The sequence below is a fragment of the Xenopus laevis genome, chromosome 4L (genome assembly GCF_017654675.1).
Source record: "Xenopus laevis strain J_2021 chromosome 4L, Xenopus_laevis_v10.1, whole genome shotgun sequence".
Taxonomy (NCBI): Eukaryota; Metazoa; Chordata; class Amphibia; order Anura; family Pipidae; genus Xenopus; species Xenopus laevis.
In genome coordinates, this window is record NC_054377.1 from 116,451,493 (window position 1) to 116,477,879 (window position 26,387).

General features: G+C 38.3%; 1 protein-coding gene across 3 annotated transcripts in view; it reads left to right on the top strand.

The window, feature by feature from the left end:
- The window catches only part of atf6.L (activating transcription factor 6 L homeolog), an 89,713-nt gene that overhangs the window by 37,591 nt on the left and 25,735 nt on the right, over window positions 1-26,387 (top strand). For 2 of the 3 annotated variants that reach the window (XM_041590686.1, XM_018258789.2), the window contains exons 12-14: window positions 4,762-4,849; window positions 5,768-5,832; window positions 6,117-6,225. In XM_041590686.1, coding sequence (XP_041446620.1) covers window positions 4,762-4,849; window positions 5,768-5,832; window positions 6,117-6,225 — 262 coding nt within the window. The remainder of the gene's footprint in view (window positions 1-4,761; window positions 4,850-5,767; window positions 5,833-6,116; window positions 6,226-26,387) is intronic. The other variant, XM_041590687.1, reaches the window with a different exon arrangement.

A 26,387-nucleotide genomic window follows, 5' to 3' on the forward strand; every position in this document is an offset into this window, starting at 1 on the left:
CAAAGTAAAAAAACTTTGAAATTCGACCATCGAATTTGAGTACTTCAATAGCCGAAGTATTTTTTCCAGCGAAAACGGCCGTATTCGATCGAAGTACGATCGAAGTAAAATCGTACAATCGGATGTTTTAACCCTTCGATTGAAATGATTCGAAGGATTTTCCAAAAAAAAAAACTTAAAAACTTGCCCAAAAGCCTCAGATAGGTTCTAGGAGGTCCCCCCCAAAGGCTAAACAGCAATTCGGCAGGTTTTAGGTGGCAAGGTGTCAAATCGTCCAAAATAAGTATGCACGCACTCCTGCAGCCATGGCATTAGAGGTTAAAACTAGTAACTTTTATTCCATCATGATGGAATAAAAGTTACAAGTTTTAACCTCTAATGGCATGGCTGCAGGAGTGCGTGCATACTTATTTTGGACGATTTGCATTGCCTAAGCTACGGGTTCGGGGCACGGCACCCGGGCCATCCGGCTAATTTGGTGAGTGACAAGCTCTGCTGATTTTTTTACCTTATTGAAGCTAAATTATTCACCCTTCAAGTGACGGACCTGGGGTTTGGACACCCAGGTCACTTCTATCCACTCTGTGAGTATTACCCAGTGGCTTGCGTTTTGTTACTTAACATTTTTAAGCAAGATTACAATTGAGGTTACTTTGTTAATATTTAATTGGTCCAAAGAGCGATTGGAGCCAATTTCTTCTTTTTCGTATGGGCAAAGTGTCAAAGTCAACGTTTTTTAAAGAGCCAGTACTTCGGTTTTCAAGTGGTCAAATTTTCAAAGGTTTTTCAATTAGAATCGAAGTCGAATTTGGCCTATTCGATGGTCAAAGTACCCAAAAATTACCTCGAAATTCTAAGTTTTTAATATGAGAATTCACTTCAACCTTTGATAAATCTGCCCCTTAATAGTCCAAAGTTGACTCCTTTTATACTCTTTTTACAGTAAATCATGTTCCACATAAACCCACTCATTTGCCAGTTATAGGTAAAATTATTGTTAGGCATTGCTTGCTATGGGTATTGCTATGTATAGGCACAGCCTTATATGTTGTAGGTGTTGCTGAACAAATAAACTACTTCATAGACTGATTGAAAGACTGCCACATAGTCTGCCACAGGCCGATTTTCTCCCCCGTGTTGCAATAGCCTTAGTAGCTTGGGCAGTGATCCCCAACCAGTGGCTCGCAAGCAACATGTTGTTCACCAACCCCTTGGATGTTGCTCTCAGTAGCCTCAAAGCGGGTGCTTATTTTTGAATTCCTGGCTTGGAGGCAAGTTTTAGTTGAATCAAACCCAGGAGTCTCCTGTAGGCTGCCAGTCCACAAAGGGGCTACCAGTAGTCCATCAAAGCCCTTAATTGTCATCCCATTAACTTTTCTCATGCTTGTGTTGCTCCCCAACTCTTTTTTACATTTGAATGTTGTTCACGGGGAGAAAAGTTTAGGGATCCCTGAGCTAGAGGTTATCCTGTTGATCATGGTTAATTGTTCTATAAAGTTAGAGCGCTATGATCTCTAACACTTTGTTAAAAGGCAGTGGCATATTTATCACTGCGGATACATGTGTAAGATTACACATTGTTCTCCAGAACTGAGGAGAGCACTCGGCATGTAATTTAATTGCTGTGATTAGACTTTATTTCAGACTGGCAGTCTTCACATATTTCTCACTTTCTCAAATGAGAGAGGGCATCAAGCGGCCTGAAACATGTTGTGTCTGCAAACTAATCAAAGCAGTTAAAGTGCTCTCCTCTGTTCTGAATAATTGGCGTATACGTCAGATGAGAGGTACATCTACAGTGGTGTGAAAAACTATTTGCCCCCTTCCTGATGAGCAGAAACATTTAAGTGTGACAAACATGCAAATGAATAAGAAATCAGGAAGGGGGCAAATAGTTTTTCACACCACTGTATATGGGGATTGATGCATTCACTGTCTGATTTATGTTGCAGGGCAACTCTTTTGAAATTTAAGATTGCATAAGTGGCATAATATCTTATCTTTGTTAGCCGATAAAGGTATCGCCTTATACCACTTTTGTTATTTTTTATTTTATTTTTTATTTTAAACATTTTGATCTGGCTAGCATGGTACGAGAACTTTACCTGATCTGATTTTGTCAGTGCTCTGGAACTACAAAACCACAACTAAAAATTTGTAAGATTGTTAAATTTTTTTGGGTCATTGCACATGGGGAGATATGTCACCTGTGGTTAAATCTATGCTAATCAAGTGACATTGCCTCCCTTTGCATTTTCTTACGATTAAGCCAGTTCGCCATGAGTACAAGTAAGGGATCTGAAAAACCATTATCCAGAAAGCTCCGAATTACGGAAAGCCTGTCTCCAATAGACTCCATTTATCCATATAATCCAAACTCCATTATCTGGAAAACCACAGGTCCCGAGCATTCTAGATAACAGGTCCCATACCTGTGATAGGTTTTACTTGCAGCAATCATAATGTTATGCTATGCAAAGTATTTTTTGAGAGATTTGGCATCCACAGTAGCACAGACTTAACTGTGTGCCTGCATCCTTTTAGTGGTTAAACACCATTTCTGTTTGATGGGATGGTAGTGCTCATCAGTGCATCTTTTCAAATCCTTATTCCCCAATGGAAATTTCATGCAAGGGAGTAAGGATTCAGGCAGTTGTTTTCCATGCTGGAATGAATTGTTGCAGCGCTGAATGCAGATTTTAAATCTTAAAGCACATAAATATTACCAAGCAATAATAAATTGGTCCCATATTTATATTTCTCCAGATATCCCAGTAGTATAATTCTTAGGGTTTGGCAGACCTACTGCTTCCAGCTGCCAGCTCAGCAAACTAGGAGATGCTTGAGACTGGTAACAGGGATATAGAATTTACCCGAAGAGCAGCATCAAAGGGGAAGTCTTTTGTCTTTGCTTCCTGAGAATGTGGGAAATTCAGGAAACAGTGAAAATGAATCTCTTGCTAAAAAAGACTAAATATATATGTTCATGTGTCTGATTGTTTATATTATTCTAAACATGATTATCCATTTCCTTGGAAAACCACACCTGCAAAAAATTACATTTGATTTTCCAGCTGCTTTTCATCCTGCTCACCAACCTGCATGACAGATTGTGTTGCTAAGTAAGGTGAAGCTTTCCAATACGTCTCTAAATATGTTTATACCCAGACAGAGCAACATTAAACCACAGGCCATGAAAACAGTTTTCATATTTATAGAATAATAGGGTTTCCATAAAACATTACATATTGATAAGTGTTTTGAGTCTGTGTGACAATCGGCCACCAGCTTTACATGTGGTACTGCCACAATCCATTAACTAGGGATGCACTGAATCCAGGATTCATTCTGGTATTCGTCCAGTATAGTGATTGGCAAATTTGCGCCGTTTTGCTTCGCCGAAAAATTCGCGAAACAGCGCCGGCGTCTCGTTTTTGGCGAATTTTTGACGCGAATTTTCGCAGGCGTTTTGCAAATTTATTTGCTGGCGGCGAATTGCGCGAATTCGCTGCGAATTCGCGCCTGGCGAATAAATTCGCCCATCACTAGTCCAGTATTCAGCCCTTTTCAGGAGGATTTGGATTCATTTTTTTAACCATTTCCTGCAAGTACAGTTCTTTTTTATTTTTCCTTCCCTCTCCTGATTTGAATATGCAAATTAGGATTCCGATTTGGTTCAGTGTTCGGCTGAATCTTTCACAAAGTATTCAGGGGTTCGACCAAATACAAAATTGTTGATTCAGTGCATCCCTACCGTTAAAGGAGAAAGAAAGCTACCAAATCAGTTTATTGCCTCTAGATTAGCCATAATAGTGCAAGATAGAATACAATATTTATTCTGCAGAATGCTTTATCATACATGAGTAAACAGCTCTAGAATCTCTCTCTGTTTGTTTAGGATAGCAGCTGCCATATTATCTTGGTGTGAAATCACTTCCTATCTGAGTCTCCTCCTGCTCTCATAGCTCTGGGCTCAGATTACAGCAGGGAGGTGAGGAGGGAGGGGAGAGAGGAGCAAACTGAGCATGCTCAAGCCTTAGCCCTGGAGTCTATACAGAAGCCCATTTGTACACAATAAAAGGAAAGAAATGCTGTGTTTCTTTTGACAGAGGACTCAGAGTAACATTACTTTGAGGGTTAACTGGTGTATTTATATAGACCTTTCTGATAACACTTACTTAGTTTTAGCCTTTCCTTCTCCTTTAACATCTTATGTGTATAGATTTATTTTTTATTTTTAGTAGAGATACCATTGTTTTTCAGACTGTTGTAAGAATAATTTATGAGCCTTACTTGCAAGTCTGCTGAGGCTTTGATGCTCATATATAGCATTTAACCTAATATTTTGTACAGGTATGGGATCTGTTATCCAGAATGCCTGGGACTTGGGGTATTCAGGATAACTGATCATTCCATAATTGTGATCTTCATACCTTGTCTGATAGAAATCATTTAAACATTGAATAAACCCAATAGGCTGGTTTTGCTTCCAATATGAATTAAATATATCTTATTTTGAATTTAGTACAAAAAATTATTTTTAAAATGTTGAATTATTTAGATAAAATGGAGTCTATGAGAGTCAGCCTTCCCGTAATTCTTAGCTTTCCATATAGCAGATACCATACCTGTAATAGAAGTGTGCGTTCTAAATATTTGTCCTTTCTTAGATTTTTTTTTTCATTTGCTATCTGTGTATATTTGATAATAATAGCAGTTTCTATGAGAACATTTTATATTAATATGGACCTCTGAACCTAGGTTAAACCAGGAACTGCGTGGCTGGGTACACAGGCATGAAGTCGGTAGGACCAAGTCGAGAAGGATGACCAACAGTCAGAAGGTACAAGTGAGTCCGCATTGATATTTTTTTGATTTTTTTTTCTTGGCAAGAGTGCTCTCTTCAAAGTACAAGAGCAAGTGTTTATAAATTGTAAACTAAAATTGCCAAAGCTATATCAATCTTTAGAGAAGATACATTTTTGCATACTTTTTAATCATACCTTAAACACCATCCTTGGTTGGATCCAGTGTGTAGAGTTTTAGCACTGGTCTGCAGTACAATCCATTAGATCAGCTCAATGGGCACATCCTTGTACATGTCCAGATTATACTAATAACAAGCTGGCACTATTGGTCGGATATCTCTGAACTCTGTGTGTTGCCAGCATAGCATAATTGGTATCCTAGACTATACAGCAGTTTCGTTTTTATGAACAACATCAGACTGGGACAGCGGGAGAAATAATTTCCAGTACACTTCAAAGGAAAATACTGCATGAACCCCATGTTATGTTTTAGGTGTCAAAATAAAAGACCACCATTTAAACTTGCTACAATGAGAAGCACAGCAGTAATGAACAGTGCAGTATCATATCTCTTTTGCTTTTTGGCTTCCCAGTCAAGTTTATAGTTTTATGGGGTGTGATTATAACAGAATGCAATGCATGAACTCATGGCTGTCCGATTTTAGTCTGACATAAATAAACACAGGGAATCCATTTGTCAAATATATTTCTCCTTAATACTGTAGCTGATTTGGCTTTAAGATTTAAATCTGTCACATTACATTTGAAGGGGCACCCCTCTGTACTGTCACATTCATATTCATAATAATATAATTCATAATAAATTTAAACATGTATGCTCAGAGGCTCTTTATCATATACTATCTTTCATCGTAATTAAATATGACATGACTCTTATTGCCTTAGGACTATTTGTGTAGTCGACAAATTTTTAATTTATTTCATAAATTGCTTCCCAGAAGCCAGAGGAGAAAAGTGTCAATTCTGAACTTGTAACAATGCAGTACACAGACACCAGTATCAGGTAAGTTATTTGCCTGTGTGTTACTAGCCAGTCTCTTTGTCATGTTTTAATAAACCGGATTCAGTGAAAGTACACTCACCAGCCCTTAAGCATTAGGACTATAAAACAACATTGTTAAAAGCATGTATATTGTTGGTTTGCCCCCTGTTCAGTTTTTAGATGATGTTGATGCAATTTAACCCTTACTACTAATGTTTAACATATATTGATACGTCACTGTTTAAGCCTGTGATGATAGCAAAGGTATAAATGTTGTGTTCCTAAATCGATGTTTGCTTTGATAGGAACTCTAATGAGCTTCAGATTTATTACTACTCCCCAAGGAGCTACCAAGACTTTTTAGAAGCAATCCGCAGGAGGGAAGATACCTTCTATGTGGTGTCATTCCGTAGGGTGAGTGCAAAAACAATTTGATCTCGTCAGACTAATCTCAAACTTTGCTTTGCGTGTACACATGTCATTGTTATATACAATGTTTTGCTTAGTTTTTAAGGTGTCATCATCGGGTTGATCCGTACTCCCTGTAGTTATCTGCAAGCAGTGCACTTTTATTTTCATGAGGGTCCAAGCCTGGGCCATGCAAATTAAATATCTACCAGTGCCACATGAAATAGATATCTGTATATTATTCTAATTATTAACACACATTTATAAACTGCCAACATAATCTGCAGGGCTGTACAATAAATTGGTGTATACATTGAACAGATAGAATACATAGAAAAATACATCTGATACAAGAGATAAATAGGATAGAAGAGCTTACAATTATTTGTAAAAGCTGGCACATAGTTACTATATAGTTTTGAATATGACACTTAGGGGCAAATTTACTTAAGGTCGAATATCGAGGGTTAATTAGCCCTCGATATTCGACTGCCGAATTGAAATCCTTCGACTTCGAATATCGAAGTCGAAGGATTTACTGCAATTCGTTCGATTGAACGATTAACATCATTCAGATGGTTCGAGGGACCTCTGCCATTGACTCCTACATGACCTCTACAGGTTTTAGATGGTGTATTTTCATATTCAAGCAATTTCCAAGGTTGGTTTCAATAAATCTTGATAATATTTTGAGTTAAAAAAAAAAAAAAAAGAATTTATGGGGTTTTTTTTATCCAAAAATGTGAAAACACAAATTTTAGTGAAAAACACAACTCGAACCTTAATAAATTAAAGTGTATATCAATATGTATATCTTTCAGTCCCATCATTTATTTGAAGCTTTTATGGTGTATATACTCATTGGCAGAGGTCTTTGTTCACGTTGATTACCCACAAGAAATAATTTCATTTTTCTCCAGTTCTTATCCATGCATGCATGTTGAAGGAAGATTTGCATAGCAGTAGGATGCTTTTAAATTGTACATAATATGGCACCCAATATGCATCGTTACCAAAGTCAGAGTTCTTTAAAGTTTCGACAACTACACTGACCAGTCAAAACAGCCACTAAATTGAATAATCACTGCAGCAAGCGACAGTCTACTGTTGTTGTTGGTGGACCATTGCCTAATTCTTCCTGTTTTGCTTTCATTTGAGACTAAATAAGCTGTTTTCCATTATGTTTACATAATGGTAATAACATCTCCTTGTGCCGAGTCTAGTCTTCATTAGCAAGGTTATGTAAAGTATATTTATACTGTGATATGAGCTTTATAGCATCCTTTCGTGGCCTGAGATGATTAGATTATTAACAATACTGTGTGTAGATATAAACTACGGTTGATGCATTGTATCTCTGAAAAAGAATGGGTCCTTAATGCTCTCCTTCCATTTTCTGACAGCAAAATTAAAAATAGAGTGTTATTGTTTTAGTGTCCTAAGAAGCTTAAAACATTTCCCATGTTTTTGTCAGGGTGGCTTACGATGGTGGGAAAGGATTTAAAGTCCATGAAATATTTATTTGTTCTGGGTCAACCGCATAGTTTTCATGACAGAATTAAAATTCAGCTAATCCAAATAAGACTTGGCTCAATGAATCATATACATTTTTAAATATTTATATTGCCCATGAAAGTCACCGAAGATTACGGTGAAGTCAAAAACCACATTGGATGAGCAGAGGGTCTTTTCTGTGCTGGTCTCCAGCTGCTGTTTTTTTGTTTGTCGAGATTTGCAAACTATTTAAACTAAGTTAAATGTGTCTGAGTGATAAAGACACATTGGTTAGAATCAAAGGGGCAACACCAGGAAAACCAGGCAATATGGTATAAGAGCTGTTAAGTAATGACAAAGTTGTACATTGGACAAGCCAATCATGATTTGGCCAATGGTACTACAGAATCATCGATAGCTGTATTAATAAATGTGCATCTATATAGCGCCTTGAGCTACAAGTAGACCCAATAGCCACCACCTTCGCCCAAGCAGTAATGGAGGGGGTAGCCAGAACAGTCCCCATCAATTATTTATTTTGCTTTCCTGCCTAAAATTTTGGATGCAGCAAATAAAGAAAGGCACATGGATCCATTCCTTGACCATACTAATTATGAACACATTGTTTGTTTGTGGTGCTTCCATGGGCAGGCACATTTGGTTCCATCTTTGGGTTTGTGGGTATTTATGGTTATTCAGTGGTGTTTTCCCAGTTGCTTCAGGGCCATAACATAACAGGGCCATTGTAGTCCTGCATATGCCAGCCTTTCTTGTTCTATATTGAGTCATTAACTTGATAATTAAAAAAGAATAAACAATATTGTGCTTATCAAAGTATATAACAGTTTATTACCAATAGATTAGCCACAATGGTGCAAGCTAGAATGCTATATTTATTCTGTAGAATGCTATATTTATTCTGTAGAATGCTTTACCATACCTGAGTAACCCACTCTAGAAGCTTTTTCTGTTTGGGATAGCAGCTGCCATATTAGCTTCCCGCCTGAGTCTCTACCTGCTCACTCATAGTTCTGGGCTCAGATTACAGCAGGGAGGGGAGGAGCAAATGGAACATGCCCTGCCCTGGAGGTTTATGCTGAAAGAAGGAAGTCTGATACAGAAGCTCATGTGTACACAATAGAAGGAAAAAATTCTGGTGTTTCTTTTGACAGAGGACTCGGATCAGCGTTACTTTGAGGGTTTAGTGGTGTATATATATAGACCTTTCTGATAAATCTTACTTCGTTTTAACCTTTCCTTTTCCTTTAAGTCTACTAGAAAATATACCCAATAGGCCATGTTTGCTACAGTAAGGATTAATTGTATCTTAGTTTGGATCAAATACAAAGTACTGTTTTATTATTACAGAGAAAAGGAAATCATTTTTAAAAATTTAAATTTACTTGGATGGCCTTTCTATAATTTGGAACTTTTGGATTACGGGTTTCCAGAAAAAGGATCCCAAACCTTTATTTCGTGCTGTCCCCTTTATGATCTCTGTCCTGGGGTTTGGCCTCTAGGTTAAATACACCCATACATGTACGTAGATATATTTTTATGATGTGTTCCCACATTTAATTGAGAAACAGATTGCAGTATTTTGATCCAGTCATATGCAGTGGACACAACTACATATTTTTAAAGTTATTTTTGAATATGTTTTGTTAAGCTATAGCCTGTTTATAATGTTTTTAAATTTTTTTTTTTATCCAGCGCCACATGGGACCCCAAGTTCTTTCTCAGACAAAATTTAAGTATGCATGTTTGTTGACTGTGACCATAAGAAATACTTAATGGGCATGAGCCAATTGGAGGGCAGGTGATCCATCTTGTGATTCATCTTGTAATTCATTTCCAAAGAAACATAAACATCTATCCAATCAAAGATTTGCTCAGTACATTCCATTCAAGTGCAGTCACACACTGAGGTTCAACAAGTAGTTTTACTGCCCCGGGACTATTAATTCTTGCTGATATTAGAAAAATAACTTGGATAAGTACTGTAAGCATAGCAAGCAATTCATAGCGTATCCATATTGTAGGCAGAATGCTTGCACCATAAATACTGTATATTTTGTGTGTATCGCTGCTACACTGAGCACAACTGCTTCTGTTTTGGTTAGTAATTCTGTTTCGCGGTACATACCAAAACAAGGCAGTGCACAGACTGAAAGGGATAGTTCACCTTTAAAGGAAAACTTTACTCCTCAAACAATGTAGCTCTCTACAAAAAATATTGCATAAAACCCTGCTTCATTTAAATAAACCATTTTCATAATAATATACTTTTTTAGTAGTATGTGCCATTGGGTAATCATAAATAGAAAATTGCCATTTTAAAAAATAAGGGCCACCCCCTGTGATCGTTTGTTTCATGGTGCACGCAAACAAACCAAACAAACTATACATGTTAGGTCACATGAGCCAATTAACAGACAGAGTTGTGTCTTTTGCTTCCACACTTCTTCCTGTTACAGTTAGAGTTGTAGTATTTCTGGTCAGGTGATCTCTGAGGCAGCACACAGACCATCATGAAAGGGTGGTTCAAGGCAAGATGTAAAATGACAATATTTACTTAAATATATATTCCAGTTAATATGATTCTTTAACCCTTTAAGTGCCAGCAGAATTTCACATTTTGGTTACGCGAAATGCCAGCCGTTTTTAAGCATTTTGTGCTCTCTCACTTTAGGGGCATTTTCTGAGGGGAAACCTATAGTTTACCTAGGAAAATTATACATTGTTTTTTTCGGTAGAAACTGAGCTTTCTAAATCTGCCTGAGTTTTCATGTATTTCCACCTGTGCAAAAAAATTTATAGTGCTAAATAACAAAAAAAAATGAAAAATTACCATTTTTCATCGTATATCAATTTATACCAGAAAAATATTTCATTTTACAGATGAAAATCCAACGTATTTGGAAAGCCTAATGTCTCTCGAACGTGCCAATACCAGATATGTATAGTTTTAGGGAGATTTAGGATTTCTGTACAGCAAAAACTCCCGGCAGTATATTACTGAATTTTGAAAGCACTAAGGCAGAAAACGGCATGCTTTAGATTCCAAGGCAAAAAATCCTGAAACCATAGGTTTACCCCAGAAAACCATACATTTTTGAAAAGTACACATTCTGCTGATTACAAAATGGGTAACTATGTCTCTCTACTCCCAACTACCAAACAGAAAAGCTTGTCTGAACATAGCGGTTTTTCAAAATAAAATTCAAAATTTTGAAAAATCATTTCAAAGGTTTTATTTTGCTGCTCCGCATATCCCAAACTATATTACGTACCAAGAAAAAGCACCTGAAATATGATTGCCAGGGGTCCACTGAACAGTTTGATACCCATTATGCATAGGTTTACCAAAGTATCTGGCATTTAGAGACACAAATATGAAGTTAGCGCATCCAAATTGTTCAGGACTTTACTTCAGCTACTGAGAAATCAAAACATTGACTGCATTTTTTGTGGGGTAAAAACACAGAAATATATGTTTACCCCCCAAACCCATATATTTTTGGAAAGAACACATTCTACAGAATCTAAAATGGGTACCCATGCCTTTCTGCTCCAAACTACTGAGTCGCAAGGCTTTCCCAAAATTGTCGGTTTTGGTGAAATATCTGAAAATTGCCTCAAAGCTTCAACTTCCCAGCACCATATCACCCATGTATCATTACGTACTAAGAAAAAGCACCCTAAATATGATTGCCAGGGTTCCTCTGAACATTTTGGTGGCCATTGTTCATAAGTTTACCAAAGTATCTGGCATTTAGAGGCCCCAAAATGAAGTTAGCGCATACAAACAGTCCCGTGAGTAACTTCAGCTAATGAAAAATCAACACATTGACTGCATTTTTGTGAGGTAAAAACACAGAAATATATGTTTACCCCCCAAAACCCATATATTTTTGGAAAGTACACATTCTACCGAATCTAAAATGGGTACCCATGCCTTTCTGCTCCAAACTACTGAGTCGCAAGGCCTTCCCACAATTGTCGGTTTTGGTGAAATATCTGAAAATTGCCTCAAAGCTTCAACTTCTCAGCACCATATCACCCATGTATCGTTACGCACCAAGAAAAAACACCCTAAATATGATTGCCAGGGTTCCTCCAAACAGTTTGGTAGCCATTGTTCATAGGTTTACCAAAGTATCTGGCAGTTAGAGGCCTCAAAATGAAGTTAGCGCATACAAATAGTCCTGTGGGTAACTTCATCTAATGAGAAATCAACACATTGACTGCATTTTTGTGGGGTAAAAACACAGAAATATATGTTTACCCCCCAAACCCATATATTTTTGGAAAGAACACATTCTACAGAATCTAAAATGGGTACCCATGCCTTTCTGCTCCAAACTACTGAGTCGCAAGGCTTTCCCACAATTGTCGGTTTTGGTGAAATATCTGAAAATTGCCTCAAAGCTTCAACTTCCCAGCACCATATCACCCATGTATCATTACGTACTAAGAAAAAGCACCCTAAATATGATTGCCAGGGTTCCTCTGAACATTTTGGTGGCCATTGTTCATAAGTTTACCAAAGTATCTGGCATTTAGAGGCCCCAAAATGAAGTTAGCGCATACAAACAGTCCCGTGGGTAACTTCAGCTAATGAAAAATCAACACATTGACTGCATTTTTGTGGGGTAAAAACACAGAAATATATGTTTACCCCCCAAAACCCATATATTTTTGGAAAGTACACATTCTACCGAATCTAAAATGGGTACCCATGCCTTTCTGCTCCAAACTACTGAGTCGCAAGGCTTTCCCACAATTGTCGGTTTTGGTGAAATATCTGAAAATTGCCTCAAAGCTTCAACTTCTCAGCCCCATATCACCCATGTATCGTTACGCACCAAGAAAAAGCACCCTAAATATGATTGCCAGGGTTCCTCCAAACAGTTTGGTGGCCATTGTTCATAGGTTTACCAAAGTATCTGGCATTTAGAGGCCTCAAAATGAAGTTAGCGCATACAAATAGTCCTGTGGGTAACTTCATCTAATGAAAAATCAACACATTGACTGCATTTTTGTGGGGTAAAAACACAGAAATATATGTTTACCCCCCAAAACCCATATATTTTTGGAAAGTACACATTCTACAGAATCTAAAATGGGTACCCATGCCTTTCTGTTCCAAACTACTGAGTCGCAAGGCTTTCCCACAATTGTCGGTTTTGGTGAAATATCTGAAAATTGCCTCAAAGCTTCAACTTCTCAGCACCATATCACCCATGTATCGTTACGCACCAAGAAAAAACACCCTAAATATGATTGCCAGGGTTCCTCCAAACAGTTTGGTGGCCATTGTTCATAGGTTTACCAAAGTATCTGGCAGTTAGAGGCCTCAAAATGAAGTTAGCGCATACAAATAGTCCTGTGGGTAACTTCATCTAATGAAAAATCAACACATTGACTGCATTTTTGTGGGGTAAAAACACAGAAATATATGTTTACCCCCCAAACCCATATATTTTTGGAAAGTACACATTCTACAGAATCTAAAATGGGTACCCATGCCTTTCTGCTCCAAACTACTGAGTCGCAAGGCTTTCCCACAATTGTCGGTTTTGGTGAAATATCTGAATATTGCCTCAAAGCTTCATCTTCTCAGCACCATATCACCCATGTATCGTTACGCACCAAAAAAAAACCACCCTAAATATGATTGCCAGGGGTCCTCCAAACAGTTTGGTGCCCACTGTGCATAGGTTTACCAAAGTATATGGCAGTTAGAGGCCCCAAAATGAAGTTAGCGCATACAAATAGTCCTGTGGGTAACTTCAGCTAATGAAAAATCAACACATTGACTGCATTTTTGTGGGGTAAAAACACAGAAATATATGTTTACCCCCCAAACCCATATATCTTTGGAAAGTACACATTATACAGAATCTAAAATGGGTACCCATGCCTTTCTGCCCCAAACTACTGAGTCGCAAGGCTTTGCCAAATTTGGCGGTTTTGGTAAAATATTCTGAAAATTGCCTCAAAGCTTCAACTTTCCAGCATCGTATTGTCCATGTATCATTACCAGCATAAAGCATCCTAAATATAAACATAGGGGTCTACTAAACAGTTTGATGCCCAATGTGCATAGATATACTATGTGGGGCACAGAGACCCCCAAATGACAATATGTATAGACATTTTCACGGCTGACGCGCTGGCTGCTGCAATATAACCACCCAGTGTGTGTATTATGCGACATTAGACCACCTAACAGTACAGAGACCCCAGAAAACCATATATTTTCAGAAAGTACACATTCTGACGAATCCAATATGGGTAAATAAGCGTTTCTACTGCAAACTGCCAAACTGCAAAGCAATGCTGAACATAACGGTTTTTATCAAATTTCTGAAAATCGTCACAAAGCTTGAATTTTACCCCATTATATGCCCCACATTTCGTAACTTATCAGCATAAAACATCCTGAATATGAACGCCAGGGGTCTACTAAACACTTTGATGCCCAATATGCATAGATATACCAAACTATGTGGCGCACAGAGACCCCCAAATGACAATAGTGTATACATTTTCACGGCTGACGCGCGCTGGCTGCTGCAATATAAGCACCCGGTGTGTGTAATATGCGACATTAGACCCCCCTAACAGTACAGAGACCCCAGAAAACCATATATTTTCGGAAAGTACACATTCTGACGAATCCAATATGGGTAAATATGTGTTCCTACTGCAAACTGTCAAACTGCAAAGCAATGCTGAACGTAACGGTTTTTATCAAATTTCTGAAAATCGTCACAAAGCTTGAATTTTACCCCATTATATGCCCCACATTTCGTAACTTATCAGCATAAAACATCCTGAATATGAACGCCAGGGGTCTACTAAACACTTTGATGCCCAATATGCATAGATATACCAAACTATGTGGCGCACAGAGACCCCCAAATGACAATAGTGTATACATTTTCACAGCTGATGCGTGCTGGCTGCTGCAATACAAGCACCTGGTGTGTGTAATATGCGACATTAGACCCCCCTAACAGTACAGAGACCCCAGAAAACCATATATTTTCAGAAAGTACACATTTTGACGAATCCAATATGGGTAAATATGTGTTCCTACTGCAAACTGTCAAACTGCAAAGCAATGCTGAACGTAACGGTTTTTATCAAATTTCTGAACATTGTCACAAAGCTTGAATTTTACCCCATTATATGCCCCACATTTCGTAACTTATCAGCATAAAACATCCTAAATATGAGCGCATGGGGTCTACTGAACACTTTGATGCCCAATATGCATAGATATACCAAACTATGTGGCGCTCAGAGACCCCCAAATGACAATATGTATAGACATTTTCACGGCTGACGCGCTGGCTGCTGCAATATAACCACCCGGTGTGTGTATTATGCGACATTAGACCACCTAACAGCACAGAGACCCCAGAAAACCATATATTTTCAGAAAGTACACATTTTGACGAATCCAATATGGGTAAATAAGTGTTTCTACTGCAAACTGCCAAACTGCAAAGCAATGCTGAACATAACGGTTTTTATCAAATTTCTGAAAATCGTCACAAAGCTTGAATTTTACCCCATTATATGCCCCACATTTCGTAGCTTATCAGCATAAAACATCCTAAATATGAGCGCCAGGGGTCTACTGAACACTTTGATGCCCAATATGCATAGATATACCAAAGTATGTGGCGCACAGAGACCCCCAAATGACAATATGTATAGACATTTTCACAGCTGACGCGCTGGCTGCTGCAATATAAGCACCTGGTGTGTGTAATATGCGACATTAGACCCCCCTAACAGTACAGAGACCCCAGAAAACCATATATTTTCAGAAAGTACACATTCTGACGAATCCAAAATGGGTAAATAAGTGTTTCTACTGCAAACTGCCAAACTGCAAAGCAATGCTGAACATAACGGTTTTTATCAAATTTCTGAAAATCGTCACAAAGCTTGAATTTTACCCCATTATGTGCCCCACATTTCGTAACGTATCAGCATAAAACATCCTAAATATGAACGACAGGGGTCTACTGAACACTTTGATGCCCAATATGCATAGATATACCAAACTATGTGGCGCACAGAGACCCACAAATGGATATATAGTAGATAAAATTTACATAGGCAAAACAAAATAACACAGAACAGTGTGAAATGCAAATAAATCACCAAAAACTAATAAAACCACAAAAATCAATGCTTTTTTTTTCACACTAGTGTAATCGGCCACCAGAATTACCGTTTGAATATTTTAGCTGGGCCAAATCGATTATACGGACAGAAACAAGTGAACAACACAAATGCAGAGCTGAAAATGCAATAAAATGGCTAAAAATTCAATAAAATGGCTAAAAATGCACCAAAATACCCAAAATTGCAATATAACCACCAAAATAACATACAAATGCTATTGCACAGTACGGTTAGCGAATACGCTATTCGGAACGGCAATAAAACATTTTTTTAGCCCAAAAAGAGACGATGCGATAAGGAAAAAAAAAAAAAAAAGCCACAAAGCCATATATGTACATATGCGTGTGCACAACGGGTAAATTGCATGTTATTTGCGCGTGTGCGCGTGTGCAAGTGTACATGGGTGCTGTGAGTGTGTGTGACCCCCCCAATCCCCAAAAATCTATGTGTGAGTGTGTGTAAGTGTGAATGTAAGTGTATATTACTGTAATAAGTGTGTGTTGGTGTGTTTGTGTGTTTTTGTGTGTGCAAATGTTACACTTACCTGGGGTAGATGCCTCAGATCGATGAGAGAGGGCTCCACGCAGCAGATCTGCAGCTCCAACGGTCATCAGCCATGTGGGGGCGGAGCTGGGCGGAAGTGCAGCGCAGGCAGCAGCAGGACGCATAGGAAACGCGTCCCTGCTGCTGCTTTGGGGTCCCTGGGCGATCGCGCCCCAGGGGCCACACGATCCCCTGCTCTGCTCGTTGTCTAGGGGCAGGGGATCGTGAAGGAGCGGAGCGAGCGGCTCTAACAGCCGCTCCTCCGCTCGCAAACCCGGAAGTGCTGCAGAACGTAGAATCTACGATCTGTGGCACTTTGGTCCTTTGATCCACAGAACGTAGATTCTACGTTCTGTGGCACTTAAAGGGTTAATATGCCAGTAAATTTGATATAAACGACCTGTTGTAGTTTTCCTTTAACTTGTAGTATGATATAGACAGTGATATTCTGGATGGGTCTTCACTTTTTTAACCAATTTATTTGTGGTTTGGCAGTTGCCTGAGTAACTGTATAGATAAGAATAAAATACCCAGCAAGAGTCACATATTGGATATGTACTTACAGTCCTGTGCTATTCTGCATATATTTTGCACATTGTAGGCAACCAACCCATATCTTTGATTTCTGTGGATAGAGAGAGTTGAATCTTTCATTTCTATCCCTGTCTTTGTGTAGATTTCCTCTGGGCTCTCTTTCTTCTTCCCACTCAAAACATTCTATGAATCATATGAATATTGACCCTACTATTTGTGTGTGATTTTATAGATTTAGATGTTAAGCTCCACTTGACCTGAATTAAGAAGAACTCCTGACCCCCTCTTTAAAATAGTGTGAACATAATCATTGATTTGTATGAAGAAAAAAACCTTACACCTTATTACCAGTGTCTGAAACTAGTGGTTTCCCCCTTTTCATCATTTCACAGAGAAAATGACATTCAAAGACTGGTTTATTTTTCCCCAGTAAGAAATGTCACTTTCCAATAGAGGTCTCAGTGGACATAGGCACAATTTCTTCTGCACTTTCTGCACTCTGATAGTAGGTAGGAGCTACCATCTCTGCTGTTCATTAACTCTTCATGATGGTAGGTTTGTGGAAGAAAAGCTTGCTTGAAGAAGTCTCAATAAATCAAAATCAAAGAAAAAATATTCAAAATCCTATTTTATCACATTAGTCAAGCAAAATTAACTTTAATTACACTATATAAATTATGTGAATCTTGTTTCCTTCAGTCTGGGATTTCAAAATTATAGCAAGCAGGCAGGAGCCATTTTGTGGACACTGTCATTAAGTCAAGCCTTGTATCATCTCAGAATCTTGTTTGTGCACCAGAATGGGGGACCTGATGTCCATCCCCTGGCTACACATTTAAATGGTAAAGAAAATGGGGGAATATTGCAGTGACATCTAGGAAGTGCTGAATGGACAGTGAAAGTAATTGTCTGCCCCGCCTCTATGCCCGGGGCATAGAGGAGGGGCAGACAATATTTGATTGGCAGCTAAGATTTTTAAATAAGCTTACAACAGCTACGAATTCTTTAATAAAAAAAAATAGAAATTGGATTTCATGTTTAATTTGAAAAGAATTTTTATTATACAGATTTTTGTGTTTGGGTGACAGGTCCACTTAAATAAATCACCCTGGTTTTTTTACCAGCAATGTGGCATTTTATTCCAGAATTCAAGCCTCTTCTTTTTACCCCTAGTTGCTGTTCTGGTGCAAGGAGCAAATACTTTCTTTATCAGTGAGTGGATGTATTTTGGATGTATCTGACTTTGGTTGACTGTTAAATGCGTTATATTTAACACTGTGTGACGTGTCATATTTTAAAGGAGACATATAGGATAAGTAAAAATGTTGTAATGCCATGATGTATACTATATGCTGCTGGTTTTACTTTTGGCTGTTAATTATTATTGTCTTTAAAAATAGACCCTTAACTAAAGCTCCCTATAGATGTTCACGGGTCCCTGTCTGTGTTTCCAGTGAGGGGTGGGTGTGTCCTAACGGTCCCTGCCAGAAGCACAGTAGGAGGGGGACAGCGAATCACAGCCCTGCAGTCACACAAACAAAGACTGGCTTCAGTTTCCTATCAGGTCAGTCTAGCTACTGATTGGTTCCTAACCTATAGTGCAGTGCCGCTGACTTCCCTGCACAGCTTGGGAAAGGAGGCAGCAGGAATGGAACTGGTGGCCAGGACTAGAAGAGATTTCTATATCTAAAAAGTTAAAATGCACTGGTACGTTCCTGTTTTTTTACATATGTCTCCTTTAAGTAATATCAAATATTAATCACCTATGGTGGGCCTGTTATGACTACTTGTAGAATACACCAAATGAATGGGAAACAAGAGCATACTGCCATGGCCACTGTACTGTAACATATTCTGTACAGAAACCATTAATAATAAATATTTATATAACAGGAAGGTAAGATATGTGCAACTTTGATGTTATGGCACACACAGTTAAAATATATGTTGCTGTGACCAAGGCTGCTTTACACATACATCCGCTGTGTAATGGGGCATTTATAGGCTGTTACCAATAATGCAGAAATCCATAAATCTGCCGACGCCTGGATTTAAGAGACAAATTCTGCTTAAGTCTATGGAAAATATCATTGCTGTAATGCTCTGGATATACATGAGCAGTGCTCTCTGTATTCTTATCACTAAGAGCAGATTGCCTCCACAGAATTCCTAAGGTATGTTTTAGCACACTATAGTCTGTTTTAACCATTGTTTGATGGATGGATTTGTGTTTAGGGCCCTTGTCTTGCTTCAAAGACCCACTTTTTCCCAAGCTTTAATTCATAGATGTATACCTTGATATTTTTCTGCAAACAATTCAGAATTCATTGTTCTGTGAATGATGGTAAGCTTTCCAGATGCAGCAAATGAGTTCCAAACCATAATACTGTCCCACCATATTTTACAGTATATATAGTATAAGTTTCTTATACTTGAATACAGTATTTCCCTTTCACCAAACATAACACATTTCAAGCTAAGAAGTTCTATTTTGGTCTCCACTTGCAGTTTCCTTTTGACTTATCCATGTGGGCAACCTGTAGATGGGCAGCAATTTTATTTTTGGTAGTAGTGACTCTCTGGACTAATGAACCCTGACATTCCAATTCCAGGGGATTTAGTTCTTTAGACTTTTGTTGGTTCACCACACCTGGAAAGTGTAAGAGTGGTGCTGAACTGCATACATTTGTACATAATCTGCCTGACTGTGTACTGGTGAAGTCCAAATTCTTTAGAGATAATTTTGTGACCTTTTTTCAGCCTGGTGAGCATTTAATTTTTCGGGGTTAAAAAAAGCCCTCATTTTTTTGAGGTCTTGAAAAAAAAAAAAACTTACATTTTTCGAGATGTATTATACCCTGAAGCTGGAAATAGCTTGAATCTGAAAATACATCTAAAACCTGTTGTGGTCATGTAACAGTCATTGGCAACAGTCCCTTGAACCATTTGAGGATGTAATTAGCCTGCATGATGGTCAAGTTTTTTTTGGTGGATTTCGCTCGAAAACTTGAGCGTTTTATATTTTTCCCACGGAAAACTCGATCCATTCGAGTTATCTGCTTCACCTCAAATTCGCTGATACAAGTTTTTTTTACCATTCGAGTTTTTACTTAAAGGGGTGGTTCACCTTTGAGATAACTTTTAGTATGATGTATAGAGTGTAATTTTGAGACAATTTGCAATTGGTTTTCATTTTTTTATTATTTGTGGTTTTTGAGTTATTTAGCATTTTATTCAGCAGTTCTTTAATTTGCATTTTAAGCAATCTGGTTGCTGGGGTACAAATTTCCTTAGCAACCATGTATTGATTCGAATAAGAGACTGGAATATGAACAGGAGAGGCCTGAATAGAAAGATGAGTACTAAAAAGTAGCAATAACAATACATTTGTAGCCTTACAAAGCATTTGGGGTTTTTTTTAGATGGGGCCAGCGATGCCCATTTGAAAGCTGCAAAGAGTCAGAAGAAAAAGGCAAATAACTATAAAACTATAAAAAAAAAATGATGAAAACCAATTGAAAAGTTGCTTAGGATTGGCCATTCTATAACATACTAAAAGTTACCTAAAAGGTGAACCACCCCTTTAAATCAGAATATATTTGAGTTGTGAGTTCATTCAAGGTACTGTATAAAAAAACCCCTCACAAACCGCTAAAAGTGTGTGTGTGTGTGTGTGTGTGTGTGTGTGTGTGTATATATATATATATATATATATATATATATATATATATATATATATATATATATATATATATATATATATATATATAATGACGGGCTGCTGGGCGTGTTTGTCGGCTCTACGCAGAACAAATTATGTAACTATATTTCACGAAACATTTTAAGAAAATGTTCTTTTAAATCAACTGTTAGCTTTGCAGATCTTTGCAATGAAATGTAAATGTGTTTTCTTTACGGTAAAGAGTTTGAAGGCTGTGAAAGCTGGCCCTGGTTTCACTGTATCTATCAAGTCACCGACATACTTAGAATAAACAGGAAGCAGTAACATTTTTTTCTTGTGAAACATGATTTTCTGTTCTGCCAGTGACAGATTCCAGCAAATGGCCCTGTAATGTAAGTCACAACTTATTAAAATGTCAAAAAAAAGGAACATTCTTAATCAAAACATAAAGAAGCATTTAAGCATAAATAAAGTGCACGTTATATTGTATGTCATTTTTTTTTCTGCAGACTGTGAGCAAATAGTACAATATATGCTTTCTTGTAACAGCAACATGTTTTTAGTTATAGCTTATAATGAATGTGCAGGTGTCACCTGAATTTACAGTTATGTACTCGCATAAGTTCTGTTATTCTCTGTACAGTTGTTTTCGTTTGTGTTTTTTTGTAAATTTAGAGATTTGTGAACTGGCACACATCCTGTTGCCATTAATATATTACAAATCTGAAAAAATCTTACTTAAAATACTTTTTAATCTTTCTTTCATTACTTGAAACGGAACTGCATTAACCCCATAAGTGCTACATAAAGCAGAATCTGCTTTGGCAACTCTATAGATGCTATATAATGCTTTAGAGTAGGGATGAACCGAATCCAGGATTCGGTTCGGGATTCAGCCTTTTTTAGCAGGATTCGGCCGAATGAAATCAGTATTTGCATATGCAAATTAGGGGTGGAGAGGGAAATCGCGTGACTTTTACTAGTAGACTTAAGGTACGAAGATGTAAATTACAGAAAGATCCGTTATCCAGAAAGCACCAGGTCCCGAGCAGTCTGGATAACAGGTCCCATAACTGTAGTGATATCATGCAGTGTCAGACCTCTTGCTTCTATCCATTTGGCCTATTTCATGGTCATTCCCTATTTCTTTAAGAGACTCTTAATGGAAGAATAGAGTATAGTATGTCGAGAAAAGAGACTAGGAGAATGAAGAGGTTGAGTGAGGAGAAGGAGGTATAATAGTTTGGAAAGTGGGCCCCTGGCATCCCAGTCCAACACTGACATCATGTACCAAATACTATTGGACTTCGTTATCATGCGACTTTCTGAATAATAAACCAAGAGGTGTTATCAGGCATGTCGGTTACAGTAAAAGGAAATTATATATTATTCTGTTTTGTAGGAAGGACCATTTATTGATCTGGAACATAAAGAGATTTCAGACCCCCTTTTTTCTAACAGAACTGGAAAATTGTCTTCCTAAAAGAATGGTCCGGTGCCCCTGAGGCAAATTTTTATAACTAACAAACAAGTTGTTCCAAGGGGATGTCAACTCCATATGTCAATTTCCATATATCATGGTATGTCAGAATTTTGGCTGGGGAATAGTTGCTAAATGGCCTGTTGACATTAAACCCAAGGGCAGATGGAGCTTTGACACTTCTGCTCTAAACTTGCATCATCTTTGTTCCGGCTGAAAGAAGCGGATGGGCTCTGTGCTCCATCTCCATTAGTTTGAACCACTTGCATAAAGTCACACGCAGCAGAGTGGAGTGAAAGTCGACCTGAAAATGCCTTTCACATATTTGAGCCGACCTCTGCTCCGCTGCGTGTGACTGCACTAGGGGTAAACCAAATCCATTATTTGTGAATCGGCCAAATCCCTGAATACTTTTTGAAAGATTTGGCCGGATACTGAACCAAATTGCAATCATAATTTGCATATGCAAGTTAGGGGTGGGAAAGGAAAAAGTGTGGGGAATTTTTTACTTCCTTGATTTGTGACGAAAAGTCGCGTGATTTCCCTTCCCTCCCCTAATTTACTTATGCAAATTAGGATTCGGTTCATCCAGGCACAAGAATTTAGCCGAATCTGAATCCTGCTAAAAAAGGCCAAATCCCAAACAGAATCCTGGATTTTGTGCATCCCCAGACTGCACACATACAGAAGTGGTTCAAAGGAATGTTGCTGGAGCATGAAAAAAATATGCAGCCTGAGAGCAGCGGAGCCAATGTTCTTACTGAACTACTGCTTAGAGTGTGGCTGATTTAACAATTTGCATGAAAGAGATAAGGAGGCACAGTAACTTTGAAGTTGTACTTTGCGAATTCATAAAATCTGAACTGATAACATGACAAAAATAACAAGACAATAACAAGATTGTGTAAGAAATTAAAGGTGGTCATTATGTAACAACATTATCCATTTCATCCACATTGCAGGCAATTTCAACTTCTTTAATTACAGGCACTATTTCCCTGAAAAGAACTGTATTAAAATCCTACTTCTCACCATAAAACAAGAGAAAGCATCTGTGACATCTCACAGTTTCCAAGTTGAGTCAGGCCCAGCTTCAGCAGCCAGCATCCAGTCCCTTAGTCAGATTTCTTATCTGGAAGTCTGCATAACCTTTTCTTTCTAGAGAATTACGCTGGCTGTCAGCAGGCCTCTTGGATCACTCTGCTAATGTTTTGTTTTCAGTGAGTTGCCACAATTTTCCATACGCTGTTCCAAAATATGTGTGTGCTTCGTAAGCCTATAATGATTAAAAGGCAAAATTAAAAACATTTTTAGATCTTGTACAATGGGACTTGTTTATGAAGCGAGCTGCCACGTCCAGACTGGTGGTAGTTTCAGGGTTTCTTAGTGTCCATGCATTGCTCATTATTCATCACAGTAGGCTGAACAAGTACATTGACAATACCTACGGTAGAGCCATGTATGGACACCAGAACCTTCTGTCAATAGTGTCGGTGTACACTTCATTTTTCGTCCAAGCTACCACTTTGTTTGTAAATAAGTCCTTAAAGGAATTGTTCAGTGTAAAAATAAAAAACTGGGTAAATAGACTGTGCAAAATAAAAAATGTTTCTAATATAGTTAGATAGGCAAAAATGTAATGTATAAAGGCTGGAGGGACTGGATGTCTAACATAATAGCCAGAACACTGTTTCCTGCTTTGCAACTCTCTTCGTTTCCACTGATTGGTTACCAGGCTGCAATCAAAAAAGAGACTTGAGGGGGGGCCACATCGATCATAAATGTTTTTGAATCTGAGCTGCATGCTGAGGATCGATTGCAAATTCACTGAACAGTTATATCCCATGTGGCCCCCCTTAGTCACTGACTAATTCAGAGTTAAAGAGATGAAAAGCAGGAAGTAGTGTTCTGGCTATTATGTTGCACATCCAGTCACTCCAGCCTTTATACATTTTTGCCTAACTATATTAGAAACACTTTTTATTTTGCACAGCCTATCTATTTTTCACGTTTTTGTATTTACGCTGAACTGTTCCTTTAAGCTGTAGCTGCTGGTAATCGCAGCACTTTTGAATTAATTAATTTTTGCCTGTTAGTGATGTGCTAGTGATGTGTGTGTGTGTGTGTGATGGCCCCAAACCCGTGAGTCAGGTGAGTGTGGACCGACTACACCAGGGGTCAGCAACCTTTACTATCAAAAGAGCCATTTTGCCCTCTCTTCCACTAAAGAAAAATAGTCTGGAGCCGCAAAACATAACACAGCTTATAAACTTTTAAAAGTTTTAACCTTTGTTTAATTTTAACTGTTACAGAATAAAACAAACAGAAGTGCAGTGTGCATATGTAGTCCGACTTTGAAATAAATTAAACACTGAATAGCCCTATTAAATGCTAGTGTTCTCATCTGTTTAATGTGACTTCTGTTTCTGAAGCTCCATGCTGATCTTCCCTCTCTTGTCTTGAGTGTGTAAGGCCCATGATGAATCATCTTGCTGTGGCTCGGTCTTGCCTGTCACTCCTGAGACGTCTCTACAGCCCTCGCACCTGCTGGCGGCTTCCTGAGTGTGCGACCGCGGTAAGCTAGCCATTAGCTTACCGCGGTCGCACACTCAAGAAGCCGCCAGCAGGTGTGAGGGCTGTATAGACGACATGCCAGGCAAATCTGCAAGACCGAGCCACATCAAGCAGGACGAAGAGCCGCATGAGGCTCCGGAGCCGCGGGTTGCCTACCCTTGGACTACACCAAAAAAAAGTCAGGTCGCTTACAATTCCGGCTTCTGTTTCCTAAATGTATAAATGCACACTTGCTCCACCCCTTCCATGACATCACAGCGGGCCGGATTCAGTTTGGGAGGGGCTGGGTTCTAGTTGGGAGGGAATGGGTTAGGGGTTGGGTGCAGGTCAAGGGGAAACTCAAACTGCACATCACTACCACCCACTAATATTTTAAACTCTACATGGTAAGAACCCCCTTCCTCCCATTTCTCTTAACACTTTGCACATTTTGTTCTATGTTATTATATGAAATGTATAGCGCTGCATGTACAGGTATGGAATCCGTTATCCAGAAAGCTCCATAGACTCCATTTAATCAAATAATTCAACTTTTTAAAAATGATTCCCTTTTTACCGTTAAAATATTAAAACAGCCACTCTACACAGTCTAAATAAACTAAGATACAATTAGTCCTTACTGGAGGAAAAATAATTCTATTGAGTTTAATGTTTTAATGATTTCTTAGTAGACGTAAGGTATAGAGATCCAAATTACGCAAAGACCCCTTATCCTAAAAGCTCCAGGTCCCACACCTGTGCAAGTAGCACTACATACGTTTATTCATACAAACTGTGAACAGAACATTTCCATGACAAAACCACACACAGGACACTCAAATACTGAAACACGTTTATCCTTAAATTTAGATCCTTGATTTTCTACAAGCAGTTTCTGGTATGTGTTGCTGAAGGTCCTCACTGAGGGCCCCGTCTGCGCACTGCACCACATATAATGATTATGATAAAGATGATAGGGGCACAGGGCTCATCTGGAGTTTCTGAAAACCTGAGGAATTATCATTCCCGTTTGTGCTGCCATAAACTGGAAAGCTGAGAGATTTCATTATATAAAATATGATGACTTGTGCATATGTTTATTCCCTGCTTCCAAAGAAGGAAAAAGTGTGAGGGAGCTTACTGTATTTTTGGAGACTGTAATTTCAAGGTATGCATTTCTTCAAATTAAATTAAAGTCTTACTTATAAGTAGGGACACGTATATTCTTTGTAATGCTGTCGCTAACAGAGGCTGGCGTTTGACTTCAGTCCTTTAAGAGCTACAGACTTGCATATAAAAATGAGTTCACAATGGGCACCCATACAGCACGTCTGTGTTTGAGGTTTAGGGGGTTATTTATTAAACCTAAAATTTTTATGGTCGGGCTTTTTGGGGCAAAACCTCAAATTTTTCGAGGTTTATTATACCCAGATGCTGCAAAAAGCCAGAATCTGAAAATCCGCCATCTCAGACCTGTCGAGGTCATTTACATAAAATATTATCTGGCCATATCCTCCTCTCTGTGTGCTATTGGCATCATATCCCTGATGTTGTCTCAAGACTTAAGTATAAATGGAGGAGGCGAGTTCTGGATTCTCCAGATTCTCTGTGCAATAGACTAGTATGTCTATCTGTTGCTATACCAAAAATTAATTCCAGATACACCAAGTA